This window comes from Schistocerca serialis, chromosome 4, assembly GCF_023864345.2.
Source record: "Schistocerca serialis cubense isolate TAMUIC-IGC-003099 chromosome 4, iqSchSeri2.2, whole genome shotgun sequence".
In the NCBI taxonomy this organism is placed as follows: Eukaryota; Metazoa; Arthropoda; class Insecta; order Orthoptera; family Acrididae; genus Schistocerca; species Schistocerca serialis.
Genome location: NC_064641.1, coordinates 582,252,504 through 582,269,780, shown reverse-complemented (window position 1 = coordinate 582,269,780; position 17,277 = coordinate 582,252,504). Strand labels below are relative to the sequence as shown.

The following is a 17,277-nucleotide window of genomic DNA, read 5'->3' as shown; positions in this document are numbered from 1 at the left end:
AAAGAAACCCTTCTCGAGCCTTGACTACAGAAAGCAACTACATGTAGATGAAGGTTGCTACATTTATGCACAGATAAAGAAAATTCCATAGTATACACTTGCGTGAAGAGCTGTACAAATTGAAAACTTGATTAAAACTATTACAAAAGCAAGAGAAAAAACTGGGAGTTTTTCTGAATTAAAAAGTTGGATACAAGTCAACATATTTCCTGTCTAGCGGGTAATCTATTTCGCCCTCTTATAGCATAACGCTGTTTTAGTACGAATATTTCATGACGTACCAGCAAAGCATCCATCAGTTTTCAAAAGGGAACGACCAAAAGAACAGCAACATATCCGATAATTGAAGATTTTTGTGGTGAAACACAGGTCACAGTAAAATAGTCTATCACATTAGGACGTACTGCATAATCGAAATAATTGTTTGAAAACTAATCAAGTACAGATTCATCAGTTTAATAAAGAGAGTTAAAATATAACTACCTTAATTTATTAAGATATTACATGAAGATTATTTTTCCACACAGGTCAGCGAGTTCTCTTGTCCTTTTCACTCTACTTTTCCACAATAAAAGTTTTGGAGAGAATCCTTTCGTTGCATACGTCGGCCAGGGCGTCTTGATGATGGTTTCTTGCATGCTGGCACACTTCGTTGGAAACCATCTCGGCAGACGATTTACGCACTGCCTGGTATTACTGATTAGCGCCCTTGTTTCTTTCATTCTCGTGGCGCTGACAACAGGTACTGAACTGCTATGACCCTTCCTACTGATTGAAACGTGTATTTATTTATTTACCAAGTTTTTCTATGTATGACCTTGTTGTACTTATAATAAGTAAGAAATAATTTCATTTTTGACAAAAATATGACCAACAAATTATTAACATTTTCTGCTATATTTGGTGTTAATTTAGCTTAACTAAAAAATAAAAAAAACGAACGCCTGTTCAAAAGGCAACAACTTCATCTACGTATAGAATACCAACTACTTGCACTGGACTTGAGGTCAAACTTATAATCTGCTGTGCGCAAAATATAGTAACTTCTCGCCTATCTTCCATTACGAAAAGGTAACCCACAAAAAACTGAAATGTACTATCAATTTGGAAGACTATATTACTGTTACTGAATACAGATGAAGTTAAGCCTCAGAATCTCTGCACCGATACGTTCCTTACGTTTCTGACTATAGATGAAATACTTACCCATCAATAGTTAACCCATTCGTCACACGTGAAACAATGATAGTATATTACATGATGATGATGATGATGTTGGTTTATGGGGCGCTCAACATCGTGGTCATCAGCGCCGGTACAAGTTCCAAATCTTTCCATTTCCAGTGTCGGCACTGCCCGAATGATGATGAGCACAACACAAACACCCAGCTCCCGGACGGAGAAAATCCCCGTCCCGGCTGGGAATCGAACCCGGGACCCCCTGATCCAAAGGCAGCGACGCTAGCCACTAGACCACGAGTTGCGGACGGTATATTACATGTTCTCATCACTTACAAAAGAAACAATTCTTTACAAACTAGACAACTTATACAACAGCGCTACAAAGAGTGAAAACATAAATATATCTCCAAGTTTTCAGTGACCATACAGAAAATCTCTATATTAAGAAAATGTTCATACATCTCATGTGCATGTACTCGTAATATCGTGTTATTGTGTCACACCCTGAAGAGAGAAAGAGACACAGGATGAAACAGATTCGATGAAAAAGCCTGAGTGAACTGAATAGTAAGAAAATGCTGTTATCGACCTGAGTTGCTTCCGGACACTGTAGTGTTTTACTAGGTGCCGTATTATGCTCGAGCTTTTCTTTTACCTGAGAACCGGCTCACACAGCCATTTATAGTGATCAGTACAGCCTCACGTGCCAATCAATAGCAGTGCAAGTTATTTCTATCACATGCAGGATCTTTCTATGCCGTCAATATCGGATCTCAATTGAGAGTTCCTTGATGTTTTATGCAGGTTAAACATTGAGGCTATTCTTCCGATTGTTGTTGCCCTTCTTTCCTGTTTCGCTTCTCATTCCTATTTCCCTCGAGTCTTCTGCCGCTAATCGGAGTTGCTAAAAAGCAGGCGCGGCCATTTCGTAGACGTTCGAAGTGTATATTTTGCCCGAGCACCTGGATCTTCGAGTTTTGCGAGAACTGCGCTTTTCTGTTCAAAGATGCAGCGGTTTCGCCGATGCGTTCATGAAGATGTTGAACGTCCTCAGTTTTGTGCCCGATCTCAGAAGTGACACCGCGATACAGAAGTAGCGCTATCATTATCGAAAAAAAAAAAGGTTCAAATGGCTCTGAGCACTATGGGACTTAACATCTGAGGTCATCAGTCCCCTAGAACTTAGAACTACTTAAACCAAACTAACCGAAGGACATCACACACATCCATGCCCGAGGCAGGATTCGAACCTGCGACCGTAGCGGTCGCGCGGTTCCAGACTGAAGCGCCTAGAACCGCTCTGCTACCAGCGCTATCATTATCGCTCGGTTTTATAAGGTTCGAAGTCTCATGACACGCTTTTCAGCGGCGCTGCCCAAAACCATTGCAGCATACTCAAGTACCGGAGGGAACAGTGGCTAGAACAGTATTACGGCGAGGTGTGGACGCAATGTCGAGCTTGGATTCACACCAGTTACAAGGTGGTGGTTCTCCTATAAGCCTTTTTCCTCATGTAAGGGATGTGTTGTCACTACGTTAGACGCTTGTCCTGCTTCGCGACAAGGTAGCTTGCTTCCCAGCGCACTACGTTGCCGAGAACTCTGATTTGTTGAAGCGCCGCTGGAATTCGTTGGAAGCTGATGATGCCGGACTAGGTTTTGGCCATGTTGATACTGAGCAGCCACTGGACGCCCCAGGCAACGAGGTCTTTACAGGAGCCCTGTAGATGGCTCTAGAAAATGAGTGGGCCCATTTTGGCTGCTCACATCGTGGTGCCACCTCCATAGAGCCCAATATGTACCTGATCAGTTCCTGGTGAGTCGGCAGCGTACAGAATGTACAGGATCATCTCGCACTCGATCCCTGTGGTAACCCTACACGGTATGACGTTCAGTGGGTGTGTCGTTTTGCGGCCTCACGCGGAACGTACAGTCTGCCAGGTAGTTTTGGAGCAAAGACGTGGGGCACTGGAGCGACAAGCTAGTATAGGAGTCCTTCACGCTACATGCTGTGGAAGGCTGTGGAGGCATTTCAGGAAGACGGCTCCAAAGTATTCGTGGCGACCCATGGCGTCGAAAACGTCCTCCACCAAGGGCAGAATCTGCTGTTCCTTCTAGTGACCGCGTTGAATTCAGAGCTGCTGTCTGGGTTTTAGGCCTCTGCTTCGATGTGGCGTATAATATGACAGACGTAGATTCTTTCAACGGTCGTCGAGAGTGCTGGTAATGGACTAACAGGTCTGCAGCTATTCGCCAGTTGAAGGTCATTTCCAGTCTCGGATATGGCTAGCATATCGGCATTTGCGCGCTGCAGGATAACAACCAGACCCGAGGATTTCAAAGAAGACATCTGCAGCCTGTGGGACGGCGATAGGTGTTAGCTGCTTTAGGACAATGTTGGCAATGCCGTCCGATCCTGCCACTTTCTTGGTTTTGCGCTGACGGGGTGAAGCTGGTAGTTCTTCAGGTGACACGGGCTGAATCTTGTCACCCTTGTAACGGACTGTAAGACATAGTCACAGACATTAAGCTATCGTGGCGATTTTATTGTCATTCACAGAATCTCCTACGTGTCGTAATTTGGCGGCAAGTGTGTCTTTAAGGATGTTCAATTTTTTCTCTAGGCTCGCAGAGGACACTTTGGTCAAAATAGAGTGGTGGAATTCTTCGATTTCGTCTCTATGTTGACTGATCTTCAAGTTGTAGACATACGTTACGTTGAATCAGTCTCTGTTACTACTTGCCTCCACCGCTCCCTTTATTTCACGGCGGAGGCGTTTTAGCAGTCTCTTTTGTCACAGGTTCTCTCGTGAACTGCCACAGCTTACAGGATATCAGGCGGCAGCTGTAGCGAGTTTTGTCCTGCCCTGCTCAGTAGTCATGACGTGATGAGTCTACAGTCCACCGAGGCGCATATCGTGCATGGGCGAGGGCTGGCTCGTGTCCGTATCTGCATCTATAAGGGACAGTCAAATGAAAACGAGACAGTTGAAAAAAAAACCTAAATTGTTTATTACTTCAAATCTAATCACCATATATGTTAATTCATTTATCCCACTGTGAGGCAAGACGGTCAATGATGCCGCGCGGGATAACCGTGCGGTCAAAGGCGCCTTGCCACGGTTCGCGTGATTACCCTCGTCGGAGGTTCGAGTCGTCCCTAGCGGCATGGGTGTATGTGTGTGTGTGTGTGTGTGTTGTACTTAGCGTAAGTTAGTTTCAGTTAGATTAAGTGGTGTGTTAGTCTAGCGGCCGATGACCTAAGCAGTTTGGTCCCATAGGAACCTACCACCACCGATCTACCTACCTACCTACATCCATACTCCGCAAGCCAGGAGGCGGAGGGTACTTTGAGTACCTCTATCGGTTCTCCTTTCTATTCTAGTCGTTCGTGGAAACAAAGATTGTCGGTATGCCTCTGTGTGGGCTCTAATCTCTCTGATTTTATCCTCACGGTCTCTTCGCGAGATGTACGTAGGAGGGAGCAATATACTGCTTGACTCTTCGGTGAAGGTATGTTCTCGAAACTTCAACAAAAGCCCGTACCGAGCTACTGAGCGTCTCTCCTGCAAAGTCTTCCACTGGAGTTTATCTATTATCTCCGTAACGCTTTCGCTATTACTAAATGATCCTGTGACGAAGCGCGCTGCTCTCCTTTGGATCTTCTCTATCTCTTCTATCAACCCTATCTGGTACGGATCCCACACTGGTGAGCAATATTCAAGTAATGGGCGAACAAGTGTACTGTAACATACTTCCTTTGTTTTCGGATTGTATTTCCTTAGGATTCTTCCAATGAATCTCAGTCTGGCATCTGCTTTACCGACGATCAACTTTAAATAATCATTCCATTTTAAATCACTCCTAATGCCTACTCCCAGATAATTTATGGAATTAACTGCTTCCAGTTGCTGACCTGCTATACTGTAGCTAAATGATAAAGGATCTTTCTTTCTATGTATTCGCAGCACATTACACTTGTCTACATTGAGATTCAATTGCCATTCCCCACACCATGCGTCAATTCGTTGCAGATCCTCCTGCATTTCAGTACAATTTTACATTGTTACAACCTCTCGATATACTACAGCATCAACCGCAAAAATCCTCAGTGAAGTTCCGATGTTACCCACAAGGTCATTTATGTATATTGTGAATAGCAACGGTCCTACGACACTTCCCTGCGGCACACCTGAAATCACTCTTACTTCAGAAGACTTCTCTCCATTGAGAATGACATGCTGCGTTCTGTTATATAGGAACTCTTCAATACAATCACACAATTGGTCTGATAGTCCATATGCTCTTACTTTGTTCATTAAACGACTGTGGGAAACTGTATAGAACGCCTTGCGGAAGTCAAGAAAGACGGCATCTACCTGGGAACCCGTGTCTATGGCCCTCTGAGTCTCGTGGACGAATAGTGTGAGCTGAGTTTCACACGATCGTCTTTTTCGAAACCCACACTGATTCCTAGAGAGTAAATTTCTAGTCTCCAGAAAAGTCATTGTACTCGACCATAATACGTGTTCCAAAATTCTACAACTGATCGACGTTAGAGATATAGGTCTATGGTTCTGCACATCTGTTCGACGTCCCTTCTTGAAAACGGGGATGACCTGTGCCCTTTTCCAATCCTTTGGAACGGTACGCCGTTCTAGAGACCTGCGGTACACCGCTGCAAGTAGGGGGGCAAGTTCCTTCTCGTACTCTGTGTGAAATCTAACTGGTATCCCATCAGGTCCAGCGGCCTTTCCTCTTTTGAGTGATTTTAATTGTTTCTCTATCCCTCTGTCGTCTATTTCGATATCTCCCATTTTGTCATCTGTGCGACAATCAGGCCGGCCGGAGTGGTCGTGCGGTTCTAGGCGCTACAATCTGGAGCCGAGCGACCGCTACGGTCGCAGTTTCGAATCCTGCCTCAGGCATGGAAGTGTGTGATGTCCTTAGGCTTAGTTAGGTTTAATTAGTTTTAAGTTCTAGGCGACTGATGACCTCAGAAGTTAAGTGGAATAGTGCTCAGAGCCATTTTGCGACAATCTAGAGAGGGAACTACAGTGCAGTCTTCCTCTGTGAAACAACTTTGGAAAAAGACATTTAGTATTTCGGCCTTTAGTCTGTCATCCTCTGTTTCAGTACCATTTTGGTCACAGAGTGTCTGGACACCGATTAATGATTTCATGGAAAAATATTTGCAGCTGCATACGGAACCATAATTGTACCTAGGCATGCAACTCTTCGTCAGAAGCAAATCAACATGCCATTTTTCAGGGCTCCGAAGTATGAAAACCACACTGGAAGAGATTGGGACTATATGAAGGACATGTAAGGGATTTCCAGCGCAACTTCTTCCGCGTTCCGGGAACAGCCTTGGCAACGTGTATTTTGTTTTTATTTGAGTTCCCCTTGTACACTGCCGAATCACTTTAATGTGACCGCCGCCTATTTTAGACGTCAAAGTGCAATAGCCGCTCACGGACGGCGGTGGCAGCACTAGCAGTGGAGGGTATACAAGTCGTGTCGGGAAGACATCAGTGCAATCATTGTCATAATACGGAAACGGAGCCATTTATTTAACGTCCAAAAGGGAATGATCGTTGGCTTTCGGGTCAGAGGTAGAAACATTTCTAAAAAGGCTCAGATTGTAAACCGTCTGCCTGCTGCTCTGGTTAAAGTACACCGTACACAGCAAACCGGCGCTAAGAAAAACCAGCGTCGAGGTGTACCATAGGCCATACATGACAGGGCTGAATGACGGCTGCGGAAACGTGTACGGGCGAACTGATGCGCAACTGTTGGTCACCTGACTGCCAAGATGAACAAAGGGGCTGCCAACAGAGCCTCCTCAACGACCGTTCAGCGAACGTTGCTGCGTATGGGCCTCCGCAGGGGGTGCCTGTTTCAGTCACCCATACTGACTCCTGTTCTTCGGCGACGAACGCTGGAATTTTCACGCCAGTAACGCAACTATACAGGAGACAGGTGGCCTTTTCAGATGAATCACGCTTTATACACTATCGGCGGTTTACAACGCTCGTTTAGGCAGATGCTGGGCTGGTCCTCACATTCTGCCTCAGACGAATTAATCCACGAACAGCTGCAATACGCTAACACAAGAATCACAGACAGAAGGCGCACACGAGTTCCCTCCCCTACCTTACCTTGGCTATTATGGTGTCAGAACAGTCATCCTGCCGTATAGTTAAATAATAAAATTTTTGAAAAAGTACGAAATTCTGAAATTGTGAACTCCGTATAAGACGGGATAAATGCTAGAGAAATGAAAGAAGATGAGCCTGCTGAAAGTGTTTTGTACACTGAGCTGGTAAAAAACATGGGATACCTCCTAATATCACGTCGGACCTCCTTTTTCCCGACGTAGCGGAGAAACACGACCTGGCATGGACATAACAAACCGTTGGGAATCACCTGCTGAAATATAGAGCCATACTGCCTCTATAGCTGTCGATAATTTTGGAAGTGTTGTTGGTGCAGCATTTTGTGCATGAACCCACCTTTCGATTGTATCCCACAAACGGTCGATGGGATTCATGTCACCCAAATCAATCGCTCGAATTGTCCAGAATGTTCTTCGAACCATTTGCAAAAAGTGTGGCCTGATGACATGGCACGTTGTCATGCACAAAAAGTCCATCGTTGAAGTCGATGAATGGTTGCAGATAGTCTCCAAGCGGCCGAAAATAACCATTTACAGTCAGTAATCGGTTCAGCTGGACGAGAGGACCCAGCCCATTCCATACGAACACAGACCATATCATTATGAAGCACTACCAACTTGCACAGTGTCTTGTCGACAACTTGGGTCTGTGGCTTCGTGGGGTCTGAGCCACACGTGAACCCCACCGTCAGCTCTTGCCAACGCAAATCGGGACGCATTTGCCCTGGGCACGGTTTTCCAATCGTCTAGAATCCAACCGAAACGGTCACGAGCCCAGTTGAGGTACTGCAGGCGATGTCGTGGCGTTAGCAAAGGCACTCGCTTCGGTCGTTTGCTGCCACAGCCCATTAACATCAAATTTCACAGCACTGTCCTAACGAATACGTTCGTCGTACGGCCCACATTGATTTCTGCGGTGATTCCACGTACTGCTGTTTGTCTGCTAGCACTGACAACCCTTTGCAGACGCCGGTATTCTCGGTCGTTAAGTGAAGCCGTCGGCCACTGCGTTGCCTGTGATGAGTAGTAATGTTGGAAGTTTCATGTTCGCGGCAAGCTCTTGACACCGTGGATCTCGGAATATCGAATCCCCCAATAATTTCCGAAACGGAATGTCTCATACTTGTAGCTCCAACTATCATCACTCGTCCGAAGTCTGTTAAGTCTCGTCGTGCGGCCATGATCATGTCGGATACCTTTTAACACGAATCGTCTGGGCACAAAAGAAAGCTCTGCCAATGCACTGCCCTTTTATACCTTGGGCACCTATTATTATCTCCATCTGTGTATGGGGATACCGCTATCCCATGACTTGTTTCACCTTAGTGTATATCAGATTACACGTTTTCTTCCAAATTTGAAGCTTCCGCTTACTTTCTTGCCAGCCGTAAGAAAACTTCTAAAAATCTGTAACAACTTCAAAATTCTGTTTATCGTCTTGAAACTTTGTCAGCTTTTTTTTCTCATTCACCACAACGTAATGATAGAAAAGTTACTCTTAAACAGTTATGTGGCTGGGCTAGGAGCGGGCGTCAAGAGGCGGCGGCTTTGACCAAATACATAACGCCTTATAACCAACAGCGAGGAAAGTAGCGCCATACTTGATATACTACGGCCTCCCTACCTTACTCTCTGTTATTTATAACATGATTTGTATTTGGTTCGCGCCGCCGCTTGGTTTTGAAGGAAAGGCCGTCCTTGCTTCTCCATCGGTTATTCAATTTCTCTTGTGGACAGGCAGCAACCTCATTACGGAATCACTCTTTGGGTGAGATAACTCTACTCCGAATACTAAGGCATGCTACGTTAACGAACGTGGTGGCTTGTTTTTTCATGACAATGTTTCGTGGGTTTAGAGCATAAACTCGACAAGTTCAGCTAACGCGCTTTCCTTAGGTGTTGAAAGATCAATGTATAGTCTGCTGGCCTATCATATCTGCTGGTCTATCAATTCACACCCCGACAAGAATAGTGACACAACTCAAAAGTGCAATCCTTGGGATAAATCCACTCAAATAATGCTATAAAACTTGCACTAAAGTAGTACAAGCTTCCTTTAAATTTTAAGTACAAATTTTAGATACTGAATTCCATATATTTTTTACAACAGTAGTATGGCCATGTAATTGTGTCGTCGTCGAATGTGAGGTGTTATCAGGTAATTATTAATTAGTTCTTTGATTTGTGTCACTTTGCTAGCTTTTATAAAATCTATTTTTTCTTACAAGCTCTCGCGTAATACTTTTACCACTTTTCCACACCCCAAATAATTTTTTTTTAATTACTGTAGTATGACATTAGATACTTCATCAGGAGAATTAGTATTCAAGTTAGAATAAAAAACGGAAAAGTTGAAATGGTTTTACTAGAAACATAAAAAATGCAAAATTATTATTTATTCCAATTACTACAATATAATGTGGAACATGAATTAGGTACAATTTAAGGAAAGCAATATACTAAAATAAATAATGATAAATCAAAATGGTTCATATGGCTCTGAGCACTATGGGACTTAACTTCTGAGGTCATCAGTCCCCTAGAACTTGGAACTACTTAAACCTAACTAACCTAAGGACATTACACACCTCGATGCCCGAGGCAGGATTCGAACCTGCGACCGTAGCGGTCGCGCGGGTCCAGACTGAAGGGCCTAGAACCGCTCGGCCACTCCGGCCGGCAATGATAAATGTGCTTATATACTGTGGGAATACTTTTCGCTCAGAAGAGGTATTTAATATGAACTTTCATTACAGTAGAAATTTCAGTATTCTTTTGTATGCTGCAACGCATGAAATTTCGTAATCTTTACAACAGCTGTAATCGTCAAAACAGCGTCTGTCCCTCAGACATGCTTGCATTTATGAAACGTATTGTAATGTAAGATGCAGACACTGTATAAACACAGACACTGTAATAATCACTGATATTAAAAACTACATTCAACTTACCTTATACAGCGTGGCAAGAGTGCTACCCTTTTTAAATGATCCATACACACCTCCCACTCTTCTTGCCGTGGCGAATCGTGAAGTAGCCTACAGCAACAAAAAATGGTTCGAATGGCTGTAAGCACTATGCGACTTAACATCTGTGGTCATCAGTCCACTATACTTGGAACTACTTAAACCCAACTAACCTAAAGACATGACATACATCCATGCCCAAAATAGGATTCGAACCTGCGACCTTAGCATCAGCGCGGTTTCGGATTGAAGCGCTTACAACAACAAAACTGACACTACTGCCGTGAGGTGGACGAAGCGCAAGATCGACACCTGAAGTTTTTCGTGCACTTTGAGGCACTTCACACGTATTTTTTAGTGACAAACTAAAAACAGCCGTTTTTTGACTTGTGTCACTTTTCTTGCCAGGATGCGATATGTGATTCGCAACGAGATAACGACTGCTCATCTGTGACGTTGTAAGATCAGATCGCACACTTTTACTCTTATCTCTCTTCTTACCAGAGTCGTTCAACGGTTAATGTAGTTGGCTCATAGGATCTAGTCTACAAATAATAGCGCACGACTTGGAGTTGGTAGCACCGCGTAAAACTCCTGATGGAATAATATACACATATAAAAAAGTTTTGCTTCACCTCGGTTCCGAGAGTTCCGGAATCTGTTCAGAAAATTGGAATAGAGACCTTCAGAGGTGGTGGTCCAGATTGCTGTACACACCGGTACCTCTGATACCGAGTAGCACGTCCTCTTGCATTGATGCATGCCTGTATTTGTCGTAGCATACTACCCGCAAGTTCATCAAGTCACTGTTCGTCCAGATCGTCCCACTCCTCAACGGCGACTCGGCGTAGATCCCTCAAAGTGGTTGGTGCGTCACGTCGTCCATAAACAGCCCTTTTCAATCTATCCCAGGCAGTTTCGATTGGGTTGATGCCTGGAGAACATACTGGCCACTCTAATCGAGCGATGTTGTTATCCTGAAGGAAGTCATAATGTGCACGATGGGGGTGCGACTTGCATGAAGCCGAATGCTTCGCCCATATGCTGCCTATATGGTTGCACTATCGGTCGGAGGATGGCATTCACGTATCGTACAGCCGTTACGGCGCCTTCCATGACCACCATCGGCGTACGTCGTCCCCACATAATGCCACCCCAAAACAGTAGGGAACCTCCACCTTGCTGCACTCACTGTACAGTGTGTCTAAGGCGTTCAGCCTGACTGGGTTGCCTCCAAACACGTCTCCAACGATTGTCTGGTTGAAGACACATCCGACACTCATCGGTGAAGAGAATGTAGTGCCAATCCTGAGCGGTCCGTTCGGCATTGTTGGGCCTATCTGTACCGCGCTGCATGGTGTCGTGGTTGCAAAGATGGACCTCACCATGGACGCCGGGAGTGAAGTTGAGCACATGCAGCCCCCAGTTTGAGTAGTAACACGACGTCCTGGGGCTGCACGAGAAGCATTCCTCAACATGGTGGGTGTTGCTGTCAGGGTTCCTCCTAGCCATAACCCGTAGGTACCGGTCATCCACTGCAGTAGTAGCCGTTGGGCGGCCTGAGCGAGGCATGTCATCGACATTTCCTCTCTCTCTGTATCTCCTGAATGTCCGAACAACATCCCTTTGGTTCCGAGACACCTGGACACTTCCCTTGTTGAGGGCCCTTCCTGGCACAAAGTAACAATGCAAACGCGATCGAACAGCGGTATTGACCGTCTAGGCCGTGTACCTCCTTCCTGGTGAAATGACCGAAACTGATTGGCTGTCGGACCCCCTCCGTCTAATAGGCGCTGCTCACACATGGTCGTTTACATCTTTGGTCGGGTTTAGTTACATCTCTGAACAGTCAAAGGGGCTGTGTGTGTGGTACAATATCCACAGTCAATGTCTGTCTTCGGGAATTCTGGGAACCGCGGTGATGCAAAACGTTTTTTGATGTATGTATTTGATTGCCATATAAATGATCCCAGTTACACCTGATTGCAATTTTTCAAGTAGTAGGCAGGTTGAATTACATGAACTTCCCATTCCTCAAACATGTTTTTAAATAACTACTAAGCATAAGTTTCAGGTTGCAGCATAAAGTTCAGGACACTGTCACGGATCAGAGCTTAACGTATTGTACCGCTGAAGTTCACCAACTACAGTATTCATATAGTGAAGTATCTTAGCGTCTAAGCCATGTCAGTATGTAGCACAAAGTCTTCTTCCAAACTAGTTAGGTACTCTAACAAACTAACGTTCAGTTTTTGTTCGGTGGCTGCGAATGTGAGTCAGTCCAAATCAGCCTTTCAGAAAACAAAACACCTTGCAGTGTTAGAGTCTAGTGTCAACATAAACTTTACCACCTTAAACACTCGCGCGACATTTGTAAAATTTTCCTAATTGAGGTTTAGTGCAATCGGTTCAAGACCAGAGTTCAAAAACAGAGTTCAACAGCCTGTCTCACACTGTGAACTTTAACAGTTTCCGAGGCTGAAGAGATCCTGCTGACCATGAATTTGCTCCTCCTAGTGGAAAACAAGATAAGACCTCAAGTAGCCGAATGTGCCTCCTTTAATGTGATTGCTTACTCCAACTAGAGGCACAACAGATCAGTGTAAATTTTAGGAGAAGACCATTAGTTAAATTTGGAGAACAACTACACCACGCATACTACCACACATTTTTGATCTTTTCACGTCAGCTGTAAATCTTTTGGTCCCTCTGAATCGCAAACAGACAGGGTGACCCAAAATTCACCTAACATTTGAAAATTCAGTATTTTACGAAATGATGTAGGCAGAGAGGTAAAAATTGATAGACATGCTTGACATGACATGTGCACAAAATAACCAGCAGGTGGCGCTTCATGTGACACATAAGCAATAATTGGCGTATCAGCTGATTTTTAGCAAAGACGATGTTCTTTATAACAGATGCTCAGGATGTTGGCTGTCATTCACCAACGATACATGTAATCGAGGGACATTGTTCTGAACCACACTGTACCACATATCTGTAGGTATGGTGAGAAAATGCCGCCGGATGTTGCCTTTTAACATTCCTAATGAGGTCGGACGATCGCGGTAGACTCGCGACTTCAGGTAACCCCACAACCAATAATGAGACGGATTAAAGTCTGTGGCGTGGGAGGCCAAGCATCACGGAGTTGGCCGCTCAGCACCCGATCCTCACCAAACGATGTGCGCGAGAGGCCTTTCACACGTGTAGCAACGTGGGGTGGAGCGTTATCCTGCCTGTAACTCTTAAGTTCCAGCAGGTGTTTATCGCCCGTGACGCTGTCAGTTTGAAAAACAGCACCCTGCCTTTCCTCGAAGAAAAAGAACCGTTCATGATTGAGGTGGTAAACCTACACCACTCCGTGACTTTTTCGTCATTCAGTGGGGTTTCCACGACAGTTCTAGAGTTTTCGGTAGCCCAAATTCTGGAATGTGAAATGGGATTCGTCGGTGCAACGACATCTGTTGGCCGGTTTCTGCACTCGTTTTCAGTTCCAATAAAACCCCATGTCATGTGAGGGTTTATCTCTGTACCTACATTATACGTGAATTAGTGCATTTTCAAATGTTCACGGAACTTTGGTCTTCCTGTATATCAAACAAAGCTGTGAGGGCGGATCGTGAGTCGTGCTTGTCTAATTCAATCGGTAGAGTAATTGCCCCTGAATGGAAAAATGTCCCTAGTTCGAGTCACAGTCCAGCACACAGTTTTCATCTGCGAGGAAGTTTCAAAGCGAATATATCTAAATTTAATTCTACTGATTCTCATATTATGTCACTGTAAAGTGGCCTTCATGCATTTTTTCAGTATTTCTAAGAAATATTAAAAATTTTACATCACTTTTTATTAATTAAAACATAACGGAATTAAAGGCTGCTGCCAGTAAGCATTGATTTATATCAATGGGGAAAGTTGAAAATTTGAACCAAACCGAAATTCGAATCGGGTCTCCTGTTTACTTGGAAGATGTGCTGACCACTACGCCATCTGGGCACAGTGGACACCACAACAACATGTATTACTCTATCACACCTCCCGTCAGACCCAAATTCTCAACTTTACACCACACACTACTGAAGTAGTGCCCCTGCTCATTAACTTCTTATTAACATATGTTATTGTGTCTGAACAGCCCAATGACTCACCGAGAATTTTGGTTATACACTGAAGCGCCAAGGAAACTGGTATAGGCATGCGTATTCAAATACAGAGATATGTAAACAGGCAGAATACGGCGCTACGGTCGACAACGCCTATATAAGACAACATGTGTCTGGTGCAGTTGTTAAATCGGTTACTGCTGCTACAGTGACAGGTTATCCAGATTTATGTGGGTTTGAACGTGGTGTTATATTCGGCGAACAAGCGATGGGACACAGCATCTCCGAGGTAGCTATGAAGTGGGGATTTTCCTGTACGACTATTTCATGAGTGTACCGTGAACATAAGGAATTTGGTAAAACAGTAAATCTCTAAAATCGCTGCGGACGGGAACAGATCCTGCAAGAACGGGACCAACACGACTGAAGAGAATCGTTCAACGCGACAGAAGTGCAGCCTCTCCGCAAATTGATGCAGGTTTCATAGCTGGGCCATTAACAAGTGTCAGCGTGCGAACCATTGAACGAAATATCGATATGGGATTTCGGAGCCGAAGGCCCACTCGTGTACCCCTGATGACTGCACTACACAAAGCTTTATGCTTCACCTGGATCCGTCAACACCGACACTGGACTTTTGATGAGTGGAAACATGTTGCGTTGTCGGACGAGTCTCGTTTCAAACTGTATCGAGTGGGTGGACATGTACAGGTATGGAGGCAACCTCATGAATCCATGGACACTGCTTGTCAGCAGGGGACTGTTCAAGCTGGTGGAGGATAATGGTGTGGAGCGTGAGCAGTTGGAGTGATATGGGATCCTTGATATTTCTAAATACGACTCTAGCAGATGACACATATATAAGCATCTTGTCTGGTCAGCTACTTCATATCCACTGTGGATTCTGACAGACTATGGCAATTCCAGCAGGACAATGCGAGACCCCACATGTCCAGAATTGCTACAGTGTGGATCCAAGAACACTCTTCTAAGTTTAAATTTAAACACTTCCGCCGTCTACCAAACTCCCCAGACATGAACATTATTGAGCATATATGGAATGCCTTGCAACGTGATGTTTAGAAGAGATCGGTACCCCCTCGTACTCTTAAGGATTTATGGACAACCATGCAGGATTCGTGGCGTCAATTCCCTCCAGCACTACTTCAGACATTAGTCGAGTCCATGCCACTTCGTGTTGGGGCACTTCTTCTTGCTCGCGGGGACTCTACACGATATTAGGCGGATGTATCAGCTTCTTTGGCTCTTCAGTGTGTACAGCTGATGATGGTAGCTGCTGTTTGACAGAGTATGTGTCAGTAGCTGCTTGGACGTAACTGTAATTTAAGTGTTGCTCATTTGTGTAATTATATAAGTTCACTGGACAAAACATTTGTTACCTCTTGAGAAGAGCACTGTGGTCGGTTTGATGTGCTGTGGATGGTGTGGAGCTGAAACCACGTGGTCATGTGTCCATCAGCCACTGATGTAAGTCATGGCAACCTCGTGATGTGTAGTTGCCACACTGTTGTATGGAATCAACACAGTAAAGTGCTCAACATGAAAATATCGTGCCTGGATGCTACCGTGATCACACGTTGAATGGAGCTGCCCAGTTTGTCATTGTATCAACACGGACTGTCCAACGTGTCACTCCTTGTCAATGACAGCTGGTTTCAACCTGGCAGGAATTACTGCTGTCAGCTAAAGCAGATCCACCTCGATCAGTTAAAGAGTCAAAACTGCGAAGGGAACTGCTTACTGTACGGTTTCGGGTACCTCGAAAAGGCCATTGCTAAAAGCGGCACACAAGGCTGCAGGTATTCAGTGGGCCAAGCTACACAGAACAACTGCCTCTGTCCATCACAGTACAGCACGACTCTCGGGCTCATCTAGTAACAGCAGCCATATCACGATAACACTATCTGTATACTTTTCCTGACAGAAAATAAAAGACAGCATGTAACCCTTACCGTGACTATGATAAATAAAAAATAGAACATAATGTGATATTTTTAAACAAATATATTCAAGTGTCAAAAACTGTTCAGTGACTGAGATGTAATATATTTACGAAATCTTTTGTTTTATTTTCCAGTATCTTCTGAACAATGGCTAATAACCATTGGGTCTCTGATGATGCAGTTCTTCTCCAGTTCGTCGTTATTACTTACGAACTTACAGGGCATGGAAATACATCCTACACGTTTACGCCAAACATGCATCGCCGTCGAATATTTAATTGTCTCTTGTGTCATGTGTGCAAATCCGTACCTTTCATACCTGGTATGTATCTATGTATTTATTTATAGATAACGAGATGAAAAATTGTGATTGTGCAGTCATATTCTACTACACCAAGGCTGCACTGTGCTTGTCAAAAAATATTTTTTAGAAACAGCAGCAGTTTAGTACCATTTGATTTGTTATAAGCGTATTAACGTAGAACTATCCAGTATTTTCCGCATACGGACGTGAAACTCAAGGCAAAGAAAATATCAAACTGATTCGTTCCAGCAGCGAAATGCAGATGATATGGGGGTCAGGTTCCTTAGCTTTTCACTTCAACAAACCTTTCGCTCGTGACTATACTAATAACGTGATTTACTTTCCGAATAATCACGAGTGACTCATAAAATAATGACCAAGAAAGTTTTCATAAATACGGTAACAAATTAGTTAATGTCCTTGTTACAAACGTAAGTTTCTTCTTATAGATCCACATTGATCAACCAGTGATATCATCTTTTCGAGGTACTGTCACCTAAGAAGTTACACGAAACTGGATTTTCAGTTTTGAACTTCTCAACATTCCAAAGTTTATAAAACAGTCAAATAAAACGTGT

The 17,277-nt window shown here is 44.2% G+C and overlaps 1 protein-coding gene across 1 annotated transcript in view; it reads left to right on the top strand.

Annotated features, from left to right (window-relative positions):
- The window catches only part of LOC126474112 (solute carrier family 22 member 7-like), a 98,387-nt gene extending 81,733 nt beyond the window's left edge, over nt 1-16,654 (top strand). Inside the window, exon 7 of the mRNA XM_050101538.1 lies at nt 16,530-16,654. Within this exon, the coding sequence (XP_049957495.1) occupies nt 16,530-16,539 (10 nt within the window). The 3' untranslated portion in view covers nt 16,540-16,654. The remainder of the gene's footprint in view (nt 1-16,529) is intronic.
- Nucleotides 16,655-17,277: the final 623 nt, after the last annotated feature.